Here is a 17424-nt window from a genome sequence, read left to right as displayed (position 1 = left end):
AAAGGAGATGCATCCAGTTTGTAGGTAAATTTGTTGCAAAATTATTTCAGTTAGGAAATTTTATTGAGTCTTTAAAAAATGAAAGTATTAACTTCCTGGTGCATTAAAGCGCCATAAAATTACAAAATATAAGCTTCTGCGCTGGCATTCCATGAGTTGTATAAGTTAATTGAAAATAATTTGACTGTATAAGTATTTGGACGAAATAAGTATAGTTAAATGTGAGGTGTTATGTGATACGGTGATAGACCAAGGAACCTCCAACACTATAGCGGGCTCAGAACCTTCCTCTTAATTAAGAAATCGGTGCTCATGACATAGGCCGGTATTCAAAACACAAAATTAAGGGTTTAGGTGTTAAATATGCTACAGATGTTCCCTAACCGTATTCCTAGGGCACGATAGGACACGGCCAGTCCATTATTTTTAAGGAACAGATTTTTGTGTCGTATCCGTTGCCGATTTGTTGCCCAAATTCCGCGCATGCGCAGAGCTGACTCTTTCGTGGATTTTATCCAGATGGCGGACCCGCGTCTGGTGCCATTAACTCGTTTATATTAATTTTTTTGATTTTCGGGGTACGTATCAAGCGTGTTGGTGTGCCTAATGAAACTTCATGATAGCGAAACTATCATGAAACACATTTTGTACACTTTAATGGTCATAACAAGTAATAAGTATATTTTTAAAAGTACGTTTGAATATTAGAGAGGCCGTTAAATATTTGTGTAATGGTGCTGCTATCTCTAGTATTATTGCGGTAACAGCTGTATCGAATGCGTTGGAACCAGTTTATAGCCTCTCGCAGGGCACCGTTTATTTAAACGGTTGTCGATTTGTTTCTTTACTGAGATTCGGTTTGGTCACGACCTGGAATACGGCCAGCGAGTTATGTCACGGTTGTATCCCAACAAGGCAGTGCTTATTCGCTACCTTACCCGAACGTCTTGGAATACCGCCCTTAGAAGTAATGTAGGGGATCCGGATTTGAATTCACGGCCCTTTCCGCATGAGCATGACGCATAAAAATATATGTACACATAAAATATAACATGATATTATTTTAATATTGTGAACAAAAAAAATAAAAAAAATATTTTTCTCCAAGAAATATGTAACGAAGCGGCTATACCATCACATGAAAATTTTTGACATCTTATCTCATCCTATTATATAGATGGGAAATGATAGATATGCAGAGATAGGAGACTCTTTAACATATTTTGTAATACAATTTTATACAGTTTACTACACCACCATATTTATGCTCCAGAAATTTGTGATGGATATAATATGTCAGTACTCAATAATTGACAATTCTTTGCATTATTTTTTGTTTATTTTGTGTGTAACTTTTTCTTGGCTTCTGGGTTGATACAATGCCCACGAAAATGATGTGGCCAACGTTTCGGCTTGCCTTGTTTCAGCCATCCTCAGGTGGATAGCTGCCACGAGGCATGCGAGATGTCAGGCATATAATTTTCAGTAACGTGACAAACCCAGACGCCACGAAAGACTGGCCACGGAAGCTACACCTTAGATTAAAATTTGTGTGCCTCGTGTCATACGAGGTACGTTCCAAAAGTAATGAGAGTGATTTCAAAGAAGAATATTTATTGGAAAAATTACAATTAAATTTTATCTCTATCAAAGTATAATCATTGAAAAGTTATACAGTGCTTCTAATGATTTTTCCACTCTTCACAGCAATGGGCGAATTCATTTTCTGTTAAGTCTTGCGTAGGGTGCTCGTCACAGCTTGTCCCTGATTGTCCCTAAATGAATTCCCTTGAGATGCGATTTCAGCTTGGGAGAAAGATTAAAGTCGCAGGGAGCCAGATCTGGACTGCAGGGTGGCTGACGTTGTGTCGGTACGTTTATTATGCGACAAAAATTCGCGTATGGACCGGGCAGTGTTGCAAAGTGTGTTGTCTTCAAGAAGCGCGCGTGGGAAGTTTACGCGTGGAAACGATGTTGATTTATTTTTCACACAAAAGGAGTTTCTCACAAACAGTTCGTAGGCCTACATCAAGGAACCGCGATCAACCAGACTTTTTATCGACAAATCCTTGAACGATTGCAGAAGAGAGTTTTGAGTGTGAGGCCGGAGATAGCCTCTACATGGATCCTACTTCCTTCAGAAAAACTTACCAACAATTCCCCAGCCAATATACCTACAGTAAAGATACTTTTCTTCTTTTTTTTCCAAGCTGAAATTTCATCTCCAGGGGACTCATTTCGGGACATCCAAACAAGCACTCTCCACAAGACGCAACAGAAAATAACTTCACCCATTATTGCTGTGACGGGTGGAAAAATCTCTGGAAAACCGCTGTATATGTTCTTGAGGTTCATAATTCGTTGGAGATATTGTTGAATTGTAATTTTGTTTTCAATAAATATGCATTTACTTTAAAAATCACTCTCATTAATTTAGGAAAACACCTCGCACATAATCCTTTTTTTTTTCAATGGCAAATAAGTTGCCGCAAATGGACGATGTGTATAATGTTTGTGGTGTTCGCAGGCTTTCACAGTCATTGTCTGAAGTAGCTTGGCTTCTGGGTTGTAGCCGTGTCCTTGTCAAATAATTCACCAACGTTTCGTTCGACATTGCAGTCGCCATCATCAGGGAAGCAGTCACCTGTTTCGGTCGACATTGCAGTCGCCATCATCAGGGGGGCAGTCACCTGTTTCGGTCGACATTGTAGTCGCCATCATCAGGAGAGCAGTCACCTGTTTCGGGCGACATTGCAGTCGCCATCATCAGGGAGCAAGCAGTTACCTGTTTCGGTAGACATTGCAGTCGCCATCATCAGGGGGGCAGTCACAAGTTTCGGTCGACATTGCAGTCGCCATCATCAGGGGGGCAGTCACCTGTTTCGGTCGACATTGTAGTCGCCATCATCAGGAGAGCAGTCACCTGTTTCGGGCGACATTGCAGTCGCCATCATCAGGGAGCAAGCAGTTACCTGTTTCGGTAGACATTGCAGTCGCCATCATCAGGGGGGCAGTCACAAGTTTCGGTCGACATTGCAGTCACCATCATCAGGGAGCAGTTAGTTACCTACTGAGGTTCTTACCAGTTGTCCTGCCTTTATATTCCATGGAATCCACTCTTTAGAAATCCTCAAAACATACATAGTTCTACAGCCATCATCAGACAGCAATTTATTTTCAGGTCTAAACATATTTTTTGCTTTTATCCTGTTTGGCAAAACAGCCCAGCCAACCAGAAGAAAGGAAGGCTCCGATTGTCCCACAGCGGCAGCCAATCAGGAAGCACCTTCTCCTCAGGTGAGAGTAGGTATATTAAGGCAGGACAACTGGTAAGAATCTCAGTAGGTGAGTGCTCCCTGATGATGGCGACTGCAATGTCGACCTCGGTGAGTTATTCGCCGAGGACACGGCTACAACCCAGAAGCCAAGCTACTTCGATGTTTGAGGGGGTTGAATGGGGTTGGTGGGAGATGGGAGACCGGCCGCCAACCCGCCCCTGTGCTCGTGCCGTGCGCAGGCTACTCCTGGGGGACGCCGAGCCGCGACTGGCGCGAGCCCCAGGACGACTCCCCCCCGCCGGAGTTCCGGCCCGCCGACGCCAGCGTCACGGCGCTGCTGGGCGAGACGGCCTACCTGCCGTGCGAGGTGGCCAACCTGGGCGACCGAGTGGCGAGTACTATACCAACACTGCGATAAAAACAAAACATTGGTTGTCTGTAAAGTCGGTTTACGGACGATAGTTTAACGTGACAACGTCATAATAAAACATTGATGAAATTATTACACACTTTTATGAATAAAATTGAATAATTTTTATTGAATTATCACTATTTTGTATGGATAAAATGGAGTGAAATGAAGTCCACAATTTAATTGATGAATTTACTTTTATTTGCACTCATTAATTAAAATATGTTTATTACTTTAACGAAGAGATTATTTTAACTATAACTTTTATAAGCGTTCGCTATTTAACTTCTTCCAATCTGTGTTATTCTGTTAGGATAGGACGATGATAGGAAAATTAGGAAACGAATGGGAGTGTTTCAAGTTTAATGTGCCTCGAAAAAAGTCAAATCGATGGTTGTTCCAATCGAGTGGAAGAGAGATCGATGCGGCGCAAGCGTACAATGAGAGTAACGGGACACAGCGTAACGGGACAATGTGCGTAACGGCACACTTTTTCGTGCGTGCAGCCGGCGTTCATCGATTTATTAGACGTTGTCACGTCAAAAAATTACATTTACCGTAACCAACTCCTGCAGCTGAGATCTACTGAAGGCGTGGTTTTGGATACTTATGGAGGGTGGGGGAAACCCCTCCCCCAAAAAATCCTGGAGTGTAATAACGTCTTATCTATGTTAAAAAAATGATTTTGTCCCGCCATCTTGGACTTTTCTCAATTTTTTCTATAATTCTATTTTAACTCTATTTATCCCAGTTTTTTTTTTTGGCATGTCAAGGCATAAATCATATTTCACAGACCGTCTATAACTTTTTGCGACCACAGTGTTTACTAACAGGCTCTAGTCTGCAAGCGACGCGTGGAAATAACTAATTATTTCACGCTGCAGACTACAAGCAGTCACACCAGTTCACAAGTTTTGACTTCAACAAGTAGCCAAAGCTAGGTCATATACTTATGCTATGTAAGGCCAAAATATTTTGAGCACGGGAGCTTTATTTCAAGCGGTATCAAAATATTTGAAATTGCAAGATGGCGAGGCCTAATACCCTTTAAGGAAAATTCTTTTAGTATTGTAACCATTGAAGCATGTTAACATGTTTGTTATTATTTTTATTATTATCATGTTTTAGCTTCATGTATATTTTGTTATATAACTAAGAATATGTATAAATTTTGTCTTTAATGCATGGTAATAGTGAGTGCGATGACCCAGAAATACGCTACAAGTAACTAGGTGTCAGCGATATTTGTTATGTTAGTCTTCTTTATCAAAATTAATTCATATATATTGTTCTGTCTATGACCGATTCAGCATATGGGCGCTATTAGCTAGAGTCTTTAAGTTTTGCATTCTCGTCAGGTAAAGAAAGAGTTTGTTGATTTATTCCTCCTAGTTGGTTGGTATGTTTCGCTGGGGCGGACATTTTTTTTTTGGTTGTTTGATAGTGATAAAAAAAGGAGAGACTGGAAATTTGGATCGGCTAAGCGAGCGGAATTCCCCCGTGCGTTCTGCAGTTCCTGGATGCGGGAATTGAGCGCAGAGTACCAGAAGAGACGCTGCGATCGCATATTTAGCTAGCTTTTCTGTCAGTATTCAGTAAAGACAGTCCGACTTTACCCCAAACGGGCTATAGGGAATCGTAATCTGCATTTGTGTGCTTCAAGACGACCGATCTTCTGCATGCAGCGATTCCTGTCGACGCTGGTGAGATACAACCAATATACAGACTTTTCAGCCCATCCTGAAAGATGACCAGAAGAGTGGTCTTCAGTAGTATTCCTCCTGGGTCGTAGTTAGTTTTTTTTTGTTCTGCAGCAAGACTGTACGAGTATCCTGAAGAGGTCGAGGACGAGACCAGAAGTCTTGGGAGAACGATGTCTCCTTTGTGCCTCCCCTGAACTAAGCCGGAGCATATTTATTCAAAAATTAAAAATATTAATCAATTTAGAGTCTCACGTACTTACAATTAAATGATGAAAAATTCATCAGTATCAATGGGTCATCGAGATAGGTAAATTTGCATGTAATTTGATTTAAAATAATTATTTACTTTTTCTGTTTATTTGCTATAATATGTCTACTTAATGGATTATTAATTAAAAGTTGTCATAAATTTACTCTAAGATTATTTGAGAATAAATATAATAAATACCATTACATTTATTATTTAATTAGATGATTTTCTTTTGAGACCTAATTATTATCAACTAACCAATGTTACATAGATCCCACATATTTACTTTTATTTAATATCAGTTCAATCACACGATAGAATATTACAGTATTATCAAGTTATCCGTGTTTTGCATGCTACTAATCCTATAACTAGGGGATGACCTTTGTCTATTACTCCCACGCTCAAAACCCTTGGGCCTAAGATTCTCGCCCCCCCCCCCCCCCTTACACTAACTAGTTTACTGTAAATCCTACATATTTGGATAATGGTACATTTTAAATTTTTTTTATTATTTAGTCAATCAAGAATACTGATTACAAATCGTTAAAGGATGTTATTAAATTTAATGACGTCTACGTAAATCATGTGAGTATCTTACTTTCTGCTTGAAATCACAAGAATAATCTGGGAGTCCTCAAATAAAACTAAACCTTCATAAACTTCTCAAGTTGCCAGAAAGGTAACAAATCTTCCTTCACGTGCACTTTAACTCTGTTTACAACGAACCACAGAACTCGAAGGTGGAAGTATGACGTAATTTCCACGAAGATCTAGTTGTCTGGAACTGCGGAGAACCCTTCGTTTATTTCAAGCGCATTCTTCGTTAAAAAGGGCGTAAATTTACTGTAGATTCTAACAATGTTTTAGCACACGTGCTTACTGAAAAAAATATTAGATATACAATTGTCTAATAGTATTGGCTTAGAATGTGGTAAAGGAACAGGCCCCCCTACCATCCAACTTCGGGCTCCGTTTCGGTGCTGTGTCGGTTCATGCACTGTAAAAACGTTTTGTAAATTGAACGGAAATATTAATACAAAAATAAAGATATTTGTAAATTTATACATTTTCATGAAAAAAACTGTATCACTACAAAATAGTGTTCGCAGTAAAATTTGGTTCGTATTCGTGCCTGGCCATTTATGATTTGTGTTGTCCCAGTACCTCGAATAGTTTAAGTTATTTGTAAACCGTTCCCTGAATAACATTACAGTATAACTGCGCACATTAAGGGGCCCGCCTCGTCAGGGGTGTATGTGCGTTAGTGAGGCGGGATGATAAGCGCGACGCTTGCTGGTACTTCCAGCGCGGTATAGCCTCTAAGCGCAAGTCTCTGAACTGGCGCGCATTCGTCTCGTCGTCACAGGATAACTGTGAAATTTGAGCGGTGACCGTTAAATTATATGGCGGAGAAATGAAGATAAAGGTGTTATGCAAGCCCTTTAAGTGCTTTCAAGAATCTGTACTGATTGTTTTATGCCTAAAAATTACTCTGAAAACACGCGTTTTAGCCATTTTAACGCTTCTAAAAATACAGTTTAAAAACTTAATCCTAAATTAAAAGTACTTTTCGGCCCTCAGCGAACTCTTAAATGCTATTCGCAAATAGGCCCCACTCGAATATCTTGAGTAGTTTTGAAATCGCGTTGTTTTTCCTGAAGCTCTGCACACCGTATGCGTGTCCAGGTAGGCGGGCCCCTTAATAATCATAATAAAACAAATTAAATATAACTACTAAATACGCGATGTATACAATTGGTTTTTTAAAAAGATATCGCTTGAATGAAACGTCAATTAAAATTTAAACTTAGGCGCAAATTTTCGTATGAAATACTCAGTTTTATCTCGAAAAAATATATGTCGTATATTTTCAAAAATAACCAATTAGCTGTGTAGCTATGTTGATAAGTACTCATGTGTTGTACAAGTAACAATATGGTTCTTGCAGCATTACAAACTATTTCTTGGGAAATGGTGTCCAAAGGAATTTTTTTTCTGTACAGTATGTTTTGAGCGGTCGAGTTGCATTGTCCTGTCACAATATCACTTGTCCCTCAATCAACGAAGACTGAATGCAGCGCTTGGTGAGATTAATAGTCTCGAGACTGATAACCAATTATACAGATAATATTAATGTAACTTAAATATTAAAATATAAAAAATATTATTACATTATATTTAAAAAAAATTCTTGGACAGCAGTAAGACACAAGATTAAAACAACACATAATGTGACTTGATGAGCGACAGTATTTCAGTGATCGTTTACTCGTGCTAAAAAATGAAATTATTAGCGATATGAGGTTAGAAGCCTTATTTTTTGACTACTAAATGAGATCTAACCTGCCACCACCAAGGTTCATCTTTACATTAAATTTTCATCAATTATCATTCAAATCAGTTCAGATGATTTTCTTTGACTTTGATGGTTGACACTATTGTGACAAGCTTTGAGTTTTAGAATTAAAAGTTATTATAAAATTATAACTTTTTGCTTATTTGGAAAGAAAAAATACTGTTTCAAGCATACTACAATTTTATTTTATCTTCCCGGTTATATAGACGATCAGTAAGTATGTAAAGCTTTTGTGTTGTGTTTAGGTAAGAATCAACCACAAAGCTGAAATTATTATAATACTACAAAAAATTCATAAATTAAACATCATGTTAAAATAATTTATTCCTTGGATATGCTAAGGTAATTATTATTTAAATATGTAAATTTTTGTATATTTCGTTAAATTTTGAAGTTTGCTGTAAAGTTATGGCATTAAAAAAATTACGAATATGTAGGTTAAAAGACATTTTCAGTACCATTTTAGTTGACATTGGTTTTCTATGGTAGTTTCTCCAAACAAATTTGCAAACAGTTGCATTTGAGTGAATCTTTAGTATACAAAAAGTCCATAAAAGAATGTTCATAAAAGAATGTCCATAAAATAATGTCCTCTTATAAATTTTAATAATATTAACTTTAAGCATTGTATAGTTTTGGTTCAAGGTCACAATTAAAGAGTAACTGAAACAGTTTTAGAAAAGTGCATGCGCGAGTACTGCTTTGTTGTTTTTTTCTCACTTGCAGCGCAAAGGAATGGCCCTTTCCCCAATCAGTAGAGGATGAACCTTAAACTTTATTTGGCAACATGATGGAGTCTTACCCCATTGGAATCTCTTTGTACTAGAATGGTTGAATATCGATGTCCAAAACCGTTGGATTGGTCGTAATGCTCGAGACGACAGAGCTCATTTTTGCTGGCTGCACGTTCACATCACATAACGCCATGCGAATTTTTTCTTTGGGGCTTTATAAAAGATTGTGTCTACGTTCCAGCAGTGTTAATTGCCAGAGTTGAGGAACAGAATTGAATAGGCCATTGCTTCCATTATTACGGACGTGTTAACTAAAGTTTGTGAAGAATTAGACTTTAGGTTTGATGTGTGTTGTATAATTAAAAGTGCACATATGAGACATTTGTAGGGTAAAAAAAAAAGGTTAGTTTACCTTCAATTCAAGGCATGATTTGTTGTCTAAATTGAACTGTTATTGAAAGTGGGATATTCTTTTATGAACGTTCTATATTATATGTATGTCATTTTAATAAAGGGCGCGCCTTTGTTTGAAGCCCAAAAGTGTTGTTTAAGCCCGGAGCGAAAAAAAAGAGAGAAAAGATTTTTTTAAAAAAATTCAATTTACGCTCCGGAGCAGAAGCGGGTCTGGCTTTGCGCGTGAGGCATCCCGCATGTCCCCAGGGCCGGACCCGATGACCGCAGAGCCAGATACGCCAAGTTGGTGCAAATGGGCGCAACTCGCCCCCACCGTCCCCCCTCCGCCCGCCCCTCTAGCGCGCAGCGCGGTCTGGACCAGGGAGGCACGCAATTTATCGCGACAATAAAGTTTTTATTCCATAAACAACACCCGCGGGCATATTGGCGCGGTGCCCCTGTGAAGGGTTTTCGACACGGGCGGAAAGGGCGATGAAAAAAAAGGGGGAGGGGGAAGAGAAAGAGTGTGCGGGTGAGGAGAAGACCAGGTAATACCGTTGTAACTCCAGCACTGGAACCCTCCACACTTTTTTTCTTTTTTCTCTTCACTCATCCCTCCTCTCCATGCATGAAACTGTAATGTCACGTCACTCAATCCCTTATAAAATATTATATAGTTTTAAATAATTGATTTACAATACCCAATGAATATTTCTACGCACTTAAATTTTGGATCACTGAATCTTATAATTCAAATACACACCATGATTTCTAATTCTTTTTTTTTGGTTAATTTTATTTAAGGAATATTCCTAAAATTTTAAACTGATTCCTTCCTTACGGTTTTTGGTTCAGCCACACATATTTTAAATAGATATTCACAGCGCAAATCACAGGTGTGAAAAGGTGCGCAAATCTTCTTAACTATGTCACTTGCGCGACTTTTTACACCCAAGATATTATACAAACAATAAGTGAATGTCTGTTAAAAAGTATTTGTAGCAGAACAAAAACTTCAAGGGAGGTATAGAAATAAAATTCCTTAAATAGCCCTTAAATAAAAGTAATGGAATAAAAACGAATAATTCAATATTGCGTGTGAGATCGAAATGCAAATATTGGACCCGCATTTAGTAGAATTAGACACATTTTCCGAGACGTAACAAATGATTAATGAATACGAACTATCCACGCAAAATGAGCATCAGTTTTATTTTTATAAGAGCATTTGTCACGTAATATGTGCTAAAGTTGACATTCCTCCAACATAGTAACATGGGTAGCCGGTTCCTGTCACTACAAAGCGTCGCATAATGTTCCTTTAAGAACAATAACAGTCAAGTGAAGTTATTCGCAGACACTGCTGGCAGAAGAACAGAGGCAGAAAGAATCGTCAGACCATTTCATTTGAACAATTATTCGCGGGAGCGATTACACTGAGCGCGCGGCGCGCACCCAGTTTGTTGCGTGAGGCTCATTTACACTAAGCGCGCAATGCCTCGTACTGCCATCCACACACTGTGTCGCGGAGGAAGTGTACAAAAACGTACCAGCTGTTATGCCAAAAAAAAATTTTGAGTTTCAAATTACTATGAAAGTTCATGCAATCTGTTGAATTGCAAAACTTACTGAACTGGTTTCTAATAAAAAATGAGCACCACGGCAAACAAAGTTAGCTCCATGTCTCAGCCCTCGCAAGCTTGAAACACTTCTTCATTGCAGAATAGAAACCAGTTGTCCGTTCCGGCAAACAAATGAATGCTGGACCGATCTTACTTCACTCGGCGCGGAGTCGTGGTCGTGCAGAAAGTCCAGTTCACAGCAGACGTCGCAAGCCCCACTCTCGGACGTGTGTTATGCACTAAAGTCTCACGATGAAGTCCTCATGCGCCGCGCAGTGACGATAGTAGTATACGAATGTTCCTCCGAAAACAGGCTTCAGGCTGTGGAGCGGGGAGCCGAGCCACATCTCTGACGTCACGTCCATCTCTGACGTCACGGCGGCCATCTTGGATGACCTTGACCTTGACATTTGACCTTGGCCTGGAATTTGATCCTCAAAAATCGCCAAAAATGACCAAAATTGGGCAAAAATTGCCCAAAATTCCTCAAAAATCGCCATAATTTCAAGTTTTTTGAAAAAAATTTCCGCCAAAAAATCTCAAATAATTCCACAGTTCAAAAATTAGGATTTTGAAAATCCTCAAAAGTCGCTTTGCCCTAGAAAAAACGAAAACTCCTAAAAGCGGCTTAAAACTCCTAAGAGCTAGCCGCTTATAAGCCGCCGACCTTGAAAATAAGGATGTCATGGCAGCCATATTGGATGATGACGTCACCGTTGCAAATTTTGTTACGGCCGCCATCTTTAACTTTTTTATTTATTATCCGGTTTTAATGAAAAAAAAATTAAAAATTATAAAAAAATCCATTTAATAAAATTTTAATAAAAGATTTATAAAAATTATATTTTTACGACACGGAGTTCGGAGTCCTCGGTTCGAACCCGGTGAGGGCAAAAAAAAATTAAAAATGGCGACCGATCCTTCCCCCCGTGGTGGGTGCTAGCAGACTGACTCCCATCACTTTTTTTCAAAGCATATAGATCGTCATCTAGTATGACGTCATGTCCGCCATCTTGTCTTTGATGCTGGAAGCCATCATCAATGTATCGTCGGCGAGAGTGCGCTGACGCCATGTTAGTTTAGTTCTTATCCGCTAGAGTGCAGTAATCATTTATTACTGTGACACCCGCCATCTTGAAATTTGGCCGCCATCTTGAAAATCCGTAATTATTTAGCTAGAAATTCGGGAAAAGTTCCAAAATTCATTAAATAAATCACTCATTAATTTACATATTGATTCGATCCGCTCCTGTCCTTGGTTCTATCCCTGGCCGATACAAAAAAAATTAAATATAACATCAATTTAACATAATAGTAACAGGTTCGAGGAATTAAACACCGCAAGTTCTTTTACAAACAGAATATTTATTACATAATTTCTATTCTACTACAGGACCACTTAAGAAAGCTAGCAAATTTATCATCAATCATTTAGTTCCGCATCGGTGTGAAATGACTAATTCTTAGCTCCAATCGGTTTATACTAGACAGAGTCCAACCAGAACCTTTACTGACATAGTTCTCCTCTTCTTGACAGAGTTTCTGGATACCGTGTTTAACAGTTTGCTTCACATCGTTAGAACTGTAAATTACTGTAGCCGATGTCTTGAATGCACACTTTTTCACTTTGTCATCTAACGGATATGGCTTTCCATATAGACAGTCCAACCACAAGTTATATTTTAATGGTCCGTTTGTTGCTACGTCATCAGTAAGCTGATTGATTATGTCCTGTCTGATATCATCAAGAAAAGTACAAATGTCCTTCGACTCACCGAACGTATTTAGATAATAGTAGTCTTTCAACGTTCCACGAAATGCAGTCTGCGCCAAGTAGAAGCCATTATCGTTCACTTGTAATGCTCCGAACACAGTCTTAGGTTTAGGTCCATGTTCAGACGTCATAGCAATCGGTTGCTGCGCATCTGTTTTTTTGATTGTACGCTCACGAGCCTTCAATCTAAAGCGAGGAGTCGAAATGTCTGCAGGTAGTTCAGCAGTAGGCACACGGACTTCACCTTTACATATTTTCGCATGTCGTCGCAAACTATCAATTCGAGTAAACCATTCATGACAATCATCACATCGAAACTTTATACGAGAAGGATTCTTTTTACATTTGCTCCGCTCATGTCTTCGTGCATCATGGGAAAATGTGAACGACATATCACAGTAGCTGCAAGGATACCGTGCTGATGTAGACGAACCTTTCAGACTCGATCCAGATATGGACGTTGCAACAGTAGTACCATTTCCAGGCATACTCTTATGAACATCGACGCATCGCTGTTGCACCGAAACCTTTTCTTTCTGCCGCACAGCAGGACCTTTACATGTCTTCATGTGCGTTTTCATATTATCTTTTCTGGCAAACTGCTTATGACATTTCTCACAAACAAACATTTTACGATATAGGTTCTTGGCACATTCTCTCTTCTCATGCCGTCGAGCATTGCTGCTGTTTGAGAAAATCTTGTCACAGTAACAGCACCGATGTTCATTAGTTGTTGTCGATTCGGCATCCATTGAAGTCTCCATCGAGGGCGAAACGAAGTTCGTCGAGTTTTCCTGCACAGCCAGCACTACCGGGATTAAAGTCTCTTCTGCTGGTGGTATCGCGTCTGTTGAAATCTCCTCCAGTGTTGTCGACGTGGTTGTCAACAGAATCTGCTCCTTCTCCGTCGTAGCTGTCGTAAAGGTTCCCGTAGACGATGGTACAACCTCCATCGAGTTCGACGTTAAAGTCGGTAAAGATGCCATCGAGTTCGCAAGAACAGGTAATTACGTGATTAATGCACCAGAAGAAATAAACTAGGTGATCCTTACACCGCCGACGTCAGTAACAAACTGAGCGCCCTGCTGTCTACGACTCGCTTATATACATGCACCGTATGGAATAATACGCTAGTCAAATCAAGAAACATCTACAATAATACTAGAGTCAAAACAACATTAAAAATAGAAGGACCATCAACAAAAAGGAAGCACATTCTGGAAGCACAATAAAAAAAAGGCAGCACATTTGGAAGCACCGACAACGAAAAGGCAGCACATTTGGAAGCACCGACATCTAAAAGACAGCACCGCCATCGAAAAGGCAGCACATTTTGGAAGCACCGACAACGAAAAGGCAGCACCGTCATCGTAAAGGCACGGACCGCAAGTCCGGGTCATGTCAATATCAGACATATAGACCATGAACTCAGTACACGCAGGAAAAACGGAACGTACACGCAGGAAAACGGAAGGTACACGCAGGAAAACGGAATTTACACACAGGAAAACAGAACGTACACGCAGGAAAACGGAACGTACACGCAGGAAAACGGAACGTACACGCAGGAAAATGGAACGTACACGCAGGAAAACGGAACGTACACACAGGAAACGGAACGTACACGCAGGAAACGGAATGATCACAGGCTCCAAAATTCATTGGCTCCAATATTCATTGACTCCAATATTCATTGACTCCAATATTCATTTACTCCAATATTCAATGGCTCCAATATTCATTAGCTCCAATATTCATTGGCTCCAATATTCATTGGCTCCAAAATTCATTGGCTCCAATATTCATTGACTCCAATATTCATTGGCTCCAATATTCACTGACTCCAATATTCATTGGCTCCAATATTCATTTACTTCAATATACATTGACTCCAATATTCATTGGCTTCAATATTCATTGGCTCCATCAGTCATTGTCACCAACAGTCTTTTGGTTCCAAAAGTCTTTTGGCTCTAAATATATTTGGCTAGAATTCTTCGAGTCTAAGAGACTATAAAGCCACATGGCTACGAGTCTAAAATGATCTAGATATTTACGAGTTATACACGGCTTGCGAGGCTAGAGCTACGAAGCTTCTAGTTCACAAGTTTACGTGACTGCGAGGATTCAGGACTACAAGTCTACATGAGTACTTGACTACGAAGCTACTCGTCTACAAGGCTCCAATTGCAGCATCTGTCTTCGTCAGAATTTTCTCTCTTGCTCCAACTGCACCACCACCATTATGTTATAAGATTACATGGATACTTGCTTACGTAGCTTCAAGTCTACGAGGCTCCAATGCATCATGACTACGCGACTTCAAGCAATGAGGTTACGAGACTACGTGAATACGAATCTTCAAGTTTACGAGACTGCGAGGCTACAGAGATACAAAGCCTCTAGAAAAAGAGTTTACGTGACTGCGAGGATAGAGGTCATCAAGTCTACATGAGTACTTGACTACGAAGCTACTCATCTACAAGGCTCCAGTTGACGTATCTGTCTTCGACGGAATTTTCTCTTTTGTTCCAACTGCACCAACAGCATTATGTTATAAGATTACATGGATACTTGCCTACGTAGCTTCAAGTCTACGAGGCTCCATTACATCATGTCAACGCGACTACGAGCCATGAGGTTACGAGACTACGTGACTACGAATCTTCAAGTTGACGAGACTGCGAGGCTACAGAGCTACGAAGCCTCTAGAAAACGAGTTTACGTGTCTGCATGGATACAGGAATACAAGTATGCATGAGTTCTTGACTACGAAGCTACTCGTCTACAAGGCTCCAATTACTACATTTGTCTTCGACGGAATTTTCTCTTTTGATACATCTGCTCCATCAGCATTTTGTTATAAGATTACAAGGCTACTTGCTTACGTAGCTTCAAGTCTACAAGGCTCCAATGCATCATGACTACGAGACTACGTGCCATGAGGTTACGTGACTATGCGATTGCAAGTCTTCAAGGTTACGTGATCGCGAGGCTATAGGACTACCAAGCTTCCAGAACGTATGGTTACGAGACTATATGACTAATTAGCGGCGCGGCTACGAAACTTCATGTCTCTAACTGACTACAATATCACTATTCAGTGGTGAGAGTTAATTTATCTCATGCAAAGGTACTTGCTGCAAGTAGTTCCGCTTTTCAACATCAGATGACGTCACGTGTTGCTTGCAGGTAAATAATATTTATTTCTTATATGCGGGATGCTCACTATCGATCGCATAAGAAGGATGGCTTCGTTAGTCTCCAAGGAGAAGGAAGTTCGTCCTTCCTGCTAGTGCTTCTCAGATTTCTCACGGTCCGACATCTTGGATTGCGACGTTACGGCGACCATCTTTGATGGGTGTGACCTTGACCTTTGACCGAAACCACAGGAATGATCGCAAGCACTCGGATTAATCATCAAAATATTGATAAGAATAATCAGGAGCACACGGAGAAAACCATCACAATATTGATAAGAATTATCAGAAGCACACGGAGAAAAACGACACATGTTTTCTTTGATATCATAAAATTACAGGAAAAAAAAAATTAAAAAATACATAAACTGATTCTGCTAGCTTGTAAACTTATCATTGTTGAGCAAAGATAGAGTTTTAGTACAAGCCAGACCATACGTTCTGGAAGCTTGGTAGTCCTATAGCCTCGCGATCACGTAACCTTGAAGACTTGCAATCGCATAGTCACGTAACCTCATGGCACGTAGTCTCGTAGTCATGATGCATTGGAGCCTTGTAGACTTGAAGCTACGTAAGCAAGTAGCCTTGTAATCTTATAACAAAATGCTGATGGAGCAGATGTATCAAAAGAGAAAATTCCGTCGAAGACAAATGTAGTAATTGGAGCCTTGTAGACGAGTAGCTTCGTAGTCAAGAACTCATGCATACTTGTATTCCTGTATCCATGCAGACACGTAAACTCGTTTTCTAGAGGCTTCGTAGCTCTGTAGCCTCGCAGTCTCGTCAACTTGAAGATTCGTAGTCACGTAGTCTCGTAACCTCATGGCTCGTAGTCGCGTTGACATGATGTAATGGAGCCTCGTAGACTTAAAGCTACGTAGGCAAGTATCCATGTAATCTTATAACATAATGCTGTTGGTGCAGTTGGAACAAAAGAGAAAATTCCGTCGAAGACAGATACGTCAACTGGAGCCTTTTAGATGAGTAGCTTCGTAGTCAAGTACTCATGTAGACTTGATGACCTCTATCCTCGCAGTCACGTAAACTCTTTTTCTAGAGGCTTCGTATCTCTGTAGCCTCGCAGTCTCGTAAACTTGAAGATTCGTATTCACGAAGTCTCGTAACCTCATTGCTTGAAGTCGCGTAGTCATGATGCATTGGAGCCTCGTAGACTTGAAGCTACGTAAGCAAGTATCCATGTAATCTTATAACATAATGGTGGTGGTGCAGTTGGAGCAAGAGAGAAAATTCTGACGAAGACAGATGCTGCAATTGGAGCCTTGTAGACGAGTAGCTTCGTAGTCAAGTACTCATGTAGACTTGTAGTCCTGTATCCTCGCAGTCACGTAAACTTGTGAACTAGAAGCTTCGTAGCTCTAGCCTCGCAAGCCGTGTATAACTCGTAAATATCTAGATCATTTTAGACTCGTAGCCATGTGGCTTTATAGTCTCTTAGACTCGAAGAATTCTAGCCAAATATATTTAGAGCCAAAAGACTTTTGGAACCAAAAGACTGTTGGTGACAATGACTGATGGAGCCAATGAATATTGAAGCCAATGAATATTGGAGTCAATGTATATTGAAGTAAATGAATATTGGAGCCAATGAATATTGGAGTCAATGAATATTGGAGCCAATGAATTTTGGAGCCAATGAATATTGGAGCCAATGAATATTGGAGCTAATGAATATTGGAGC

The 17424-nt window shown here is 39.9% G+C and overlaps 1 protein-coding gene across 1 annotated transcript in view; it reads left to right on the top strand.

Moving 5' to 3' along the window:
- Positions 1 to 17424, top strand: part of LOC134528646 (protein CEPU-1-like) — a 360241-nt gene that overhangs the window by 204462 nt on the left and 138355 nt on the right. Inside the window, exon 2 of the mRNA XM_063362444.1 lies at positions 3518 to 3669. Within this exon, the coding sequence (XP_063218514.1) occupies positions 3518 to 3669 (152 nt within the window). The remainder of the gene's footprint in view (positions 1 to 3517; positions 3670 to 17424) is intronic.

This window comes from Bacillus rossius, chromosome 1 (assembly GCF_032445375.1).
Source record: "Bacillus rossius redtenbacheri isolate Brsri chromosome 1, Brsri_v3, whole genome shotgun sequence".
Lineage (NCBI taxonomy): Eukaryota > Metazoa > Arthropoda > Insecta > Phasmatodea > Bacillidae > Bacillus > Bacillus rossius.
Note: the sequence above shows the minus strand (reverse complement) of the source record. Positions and strands in the feature narration are given on the sequence as shown.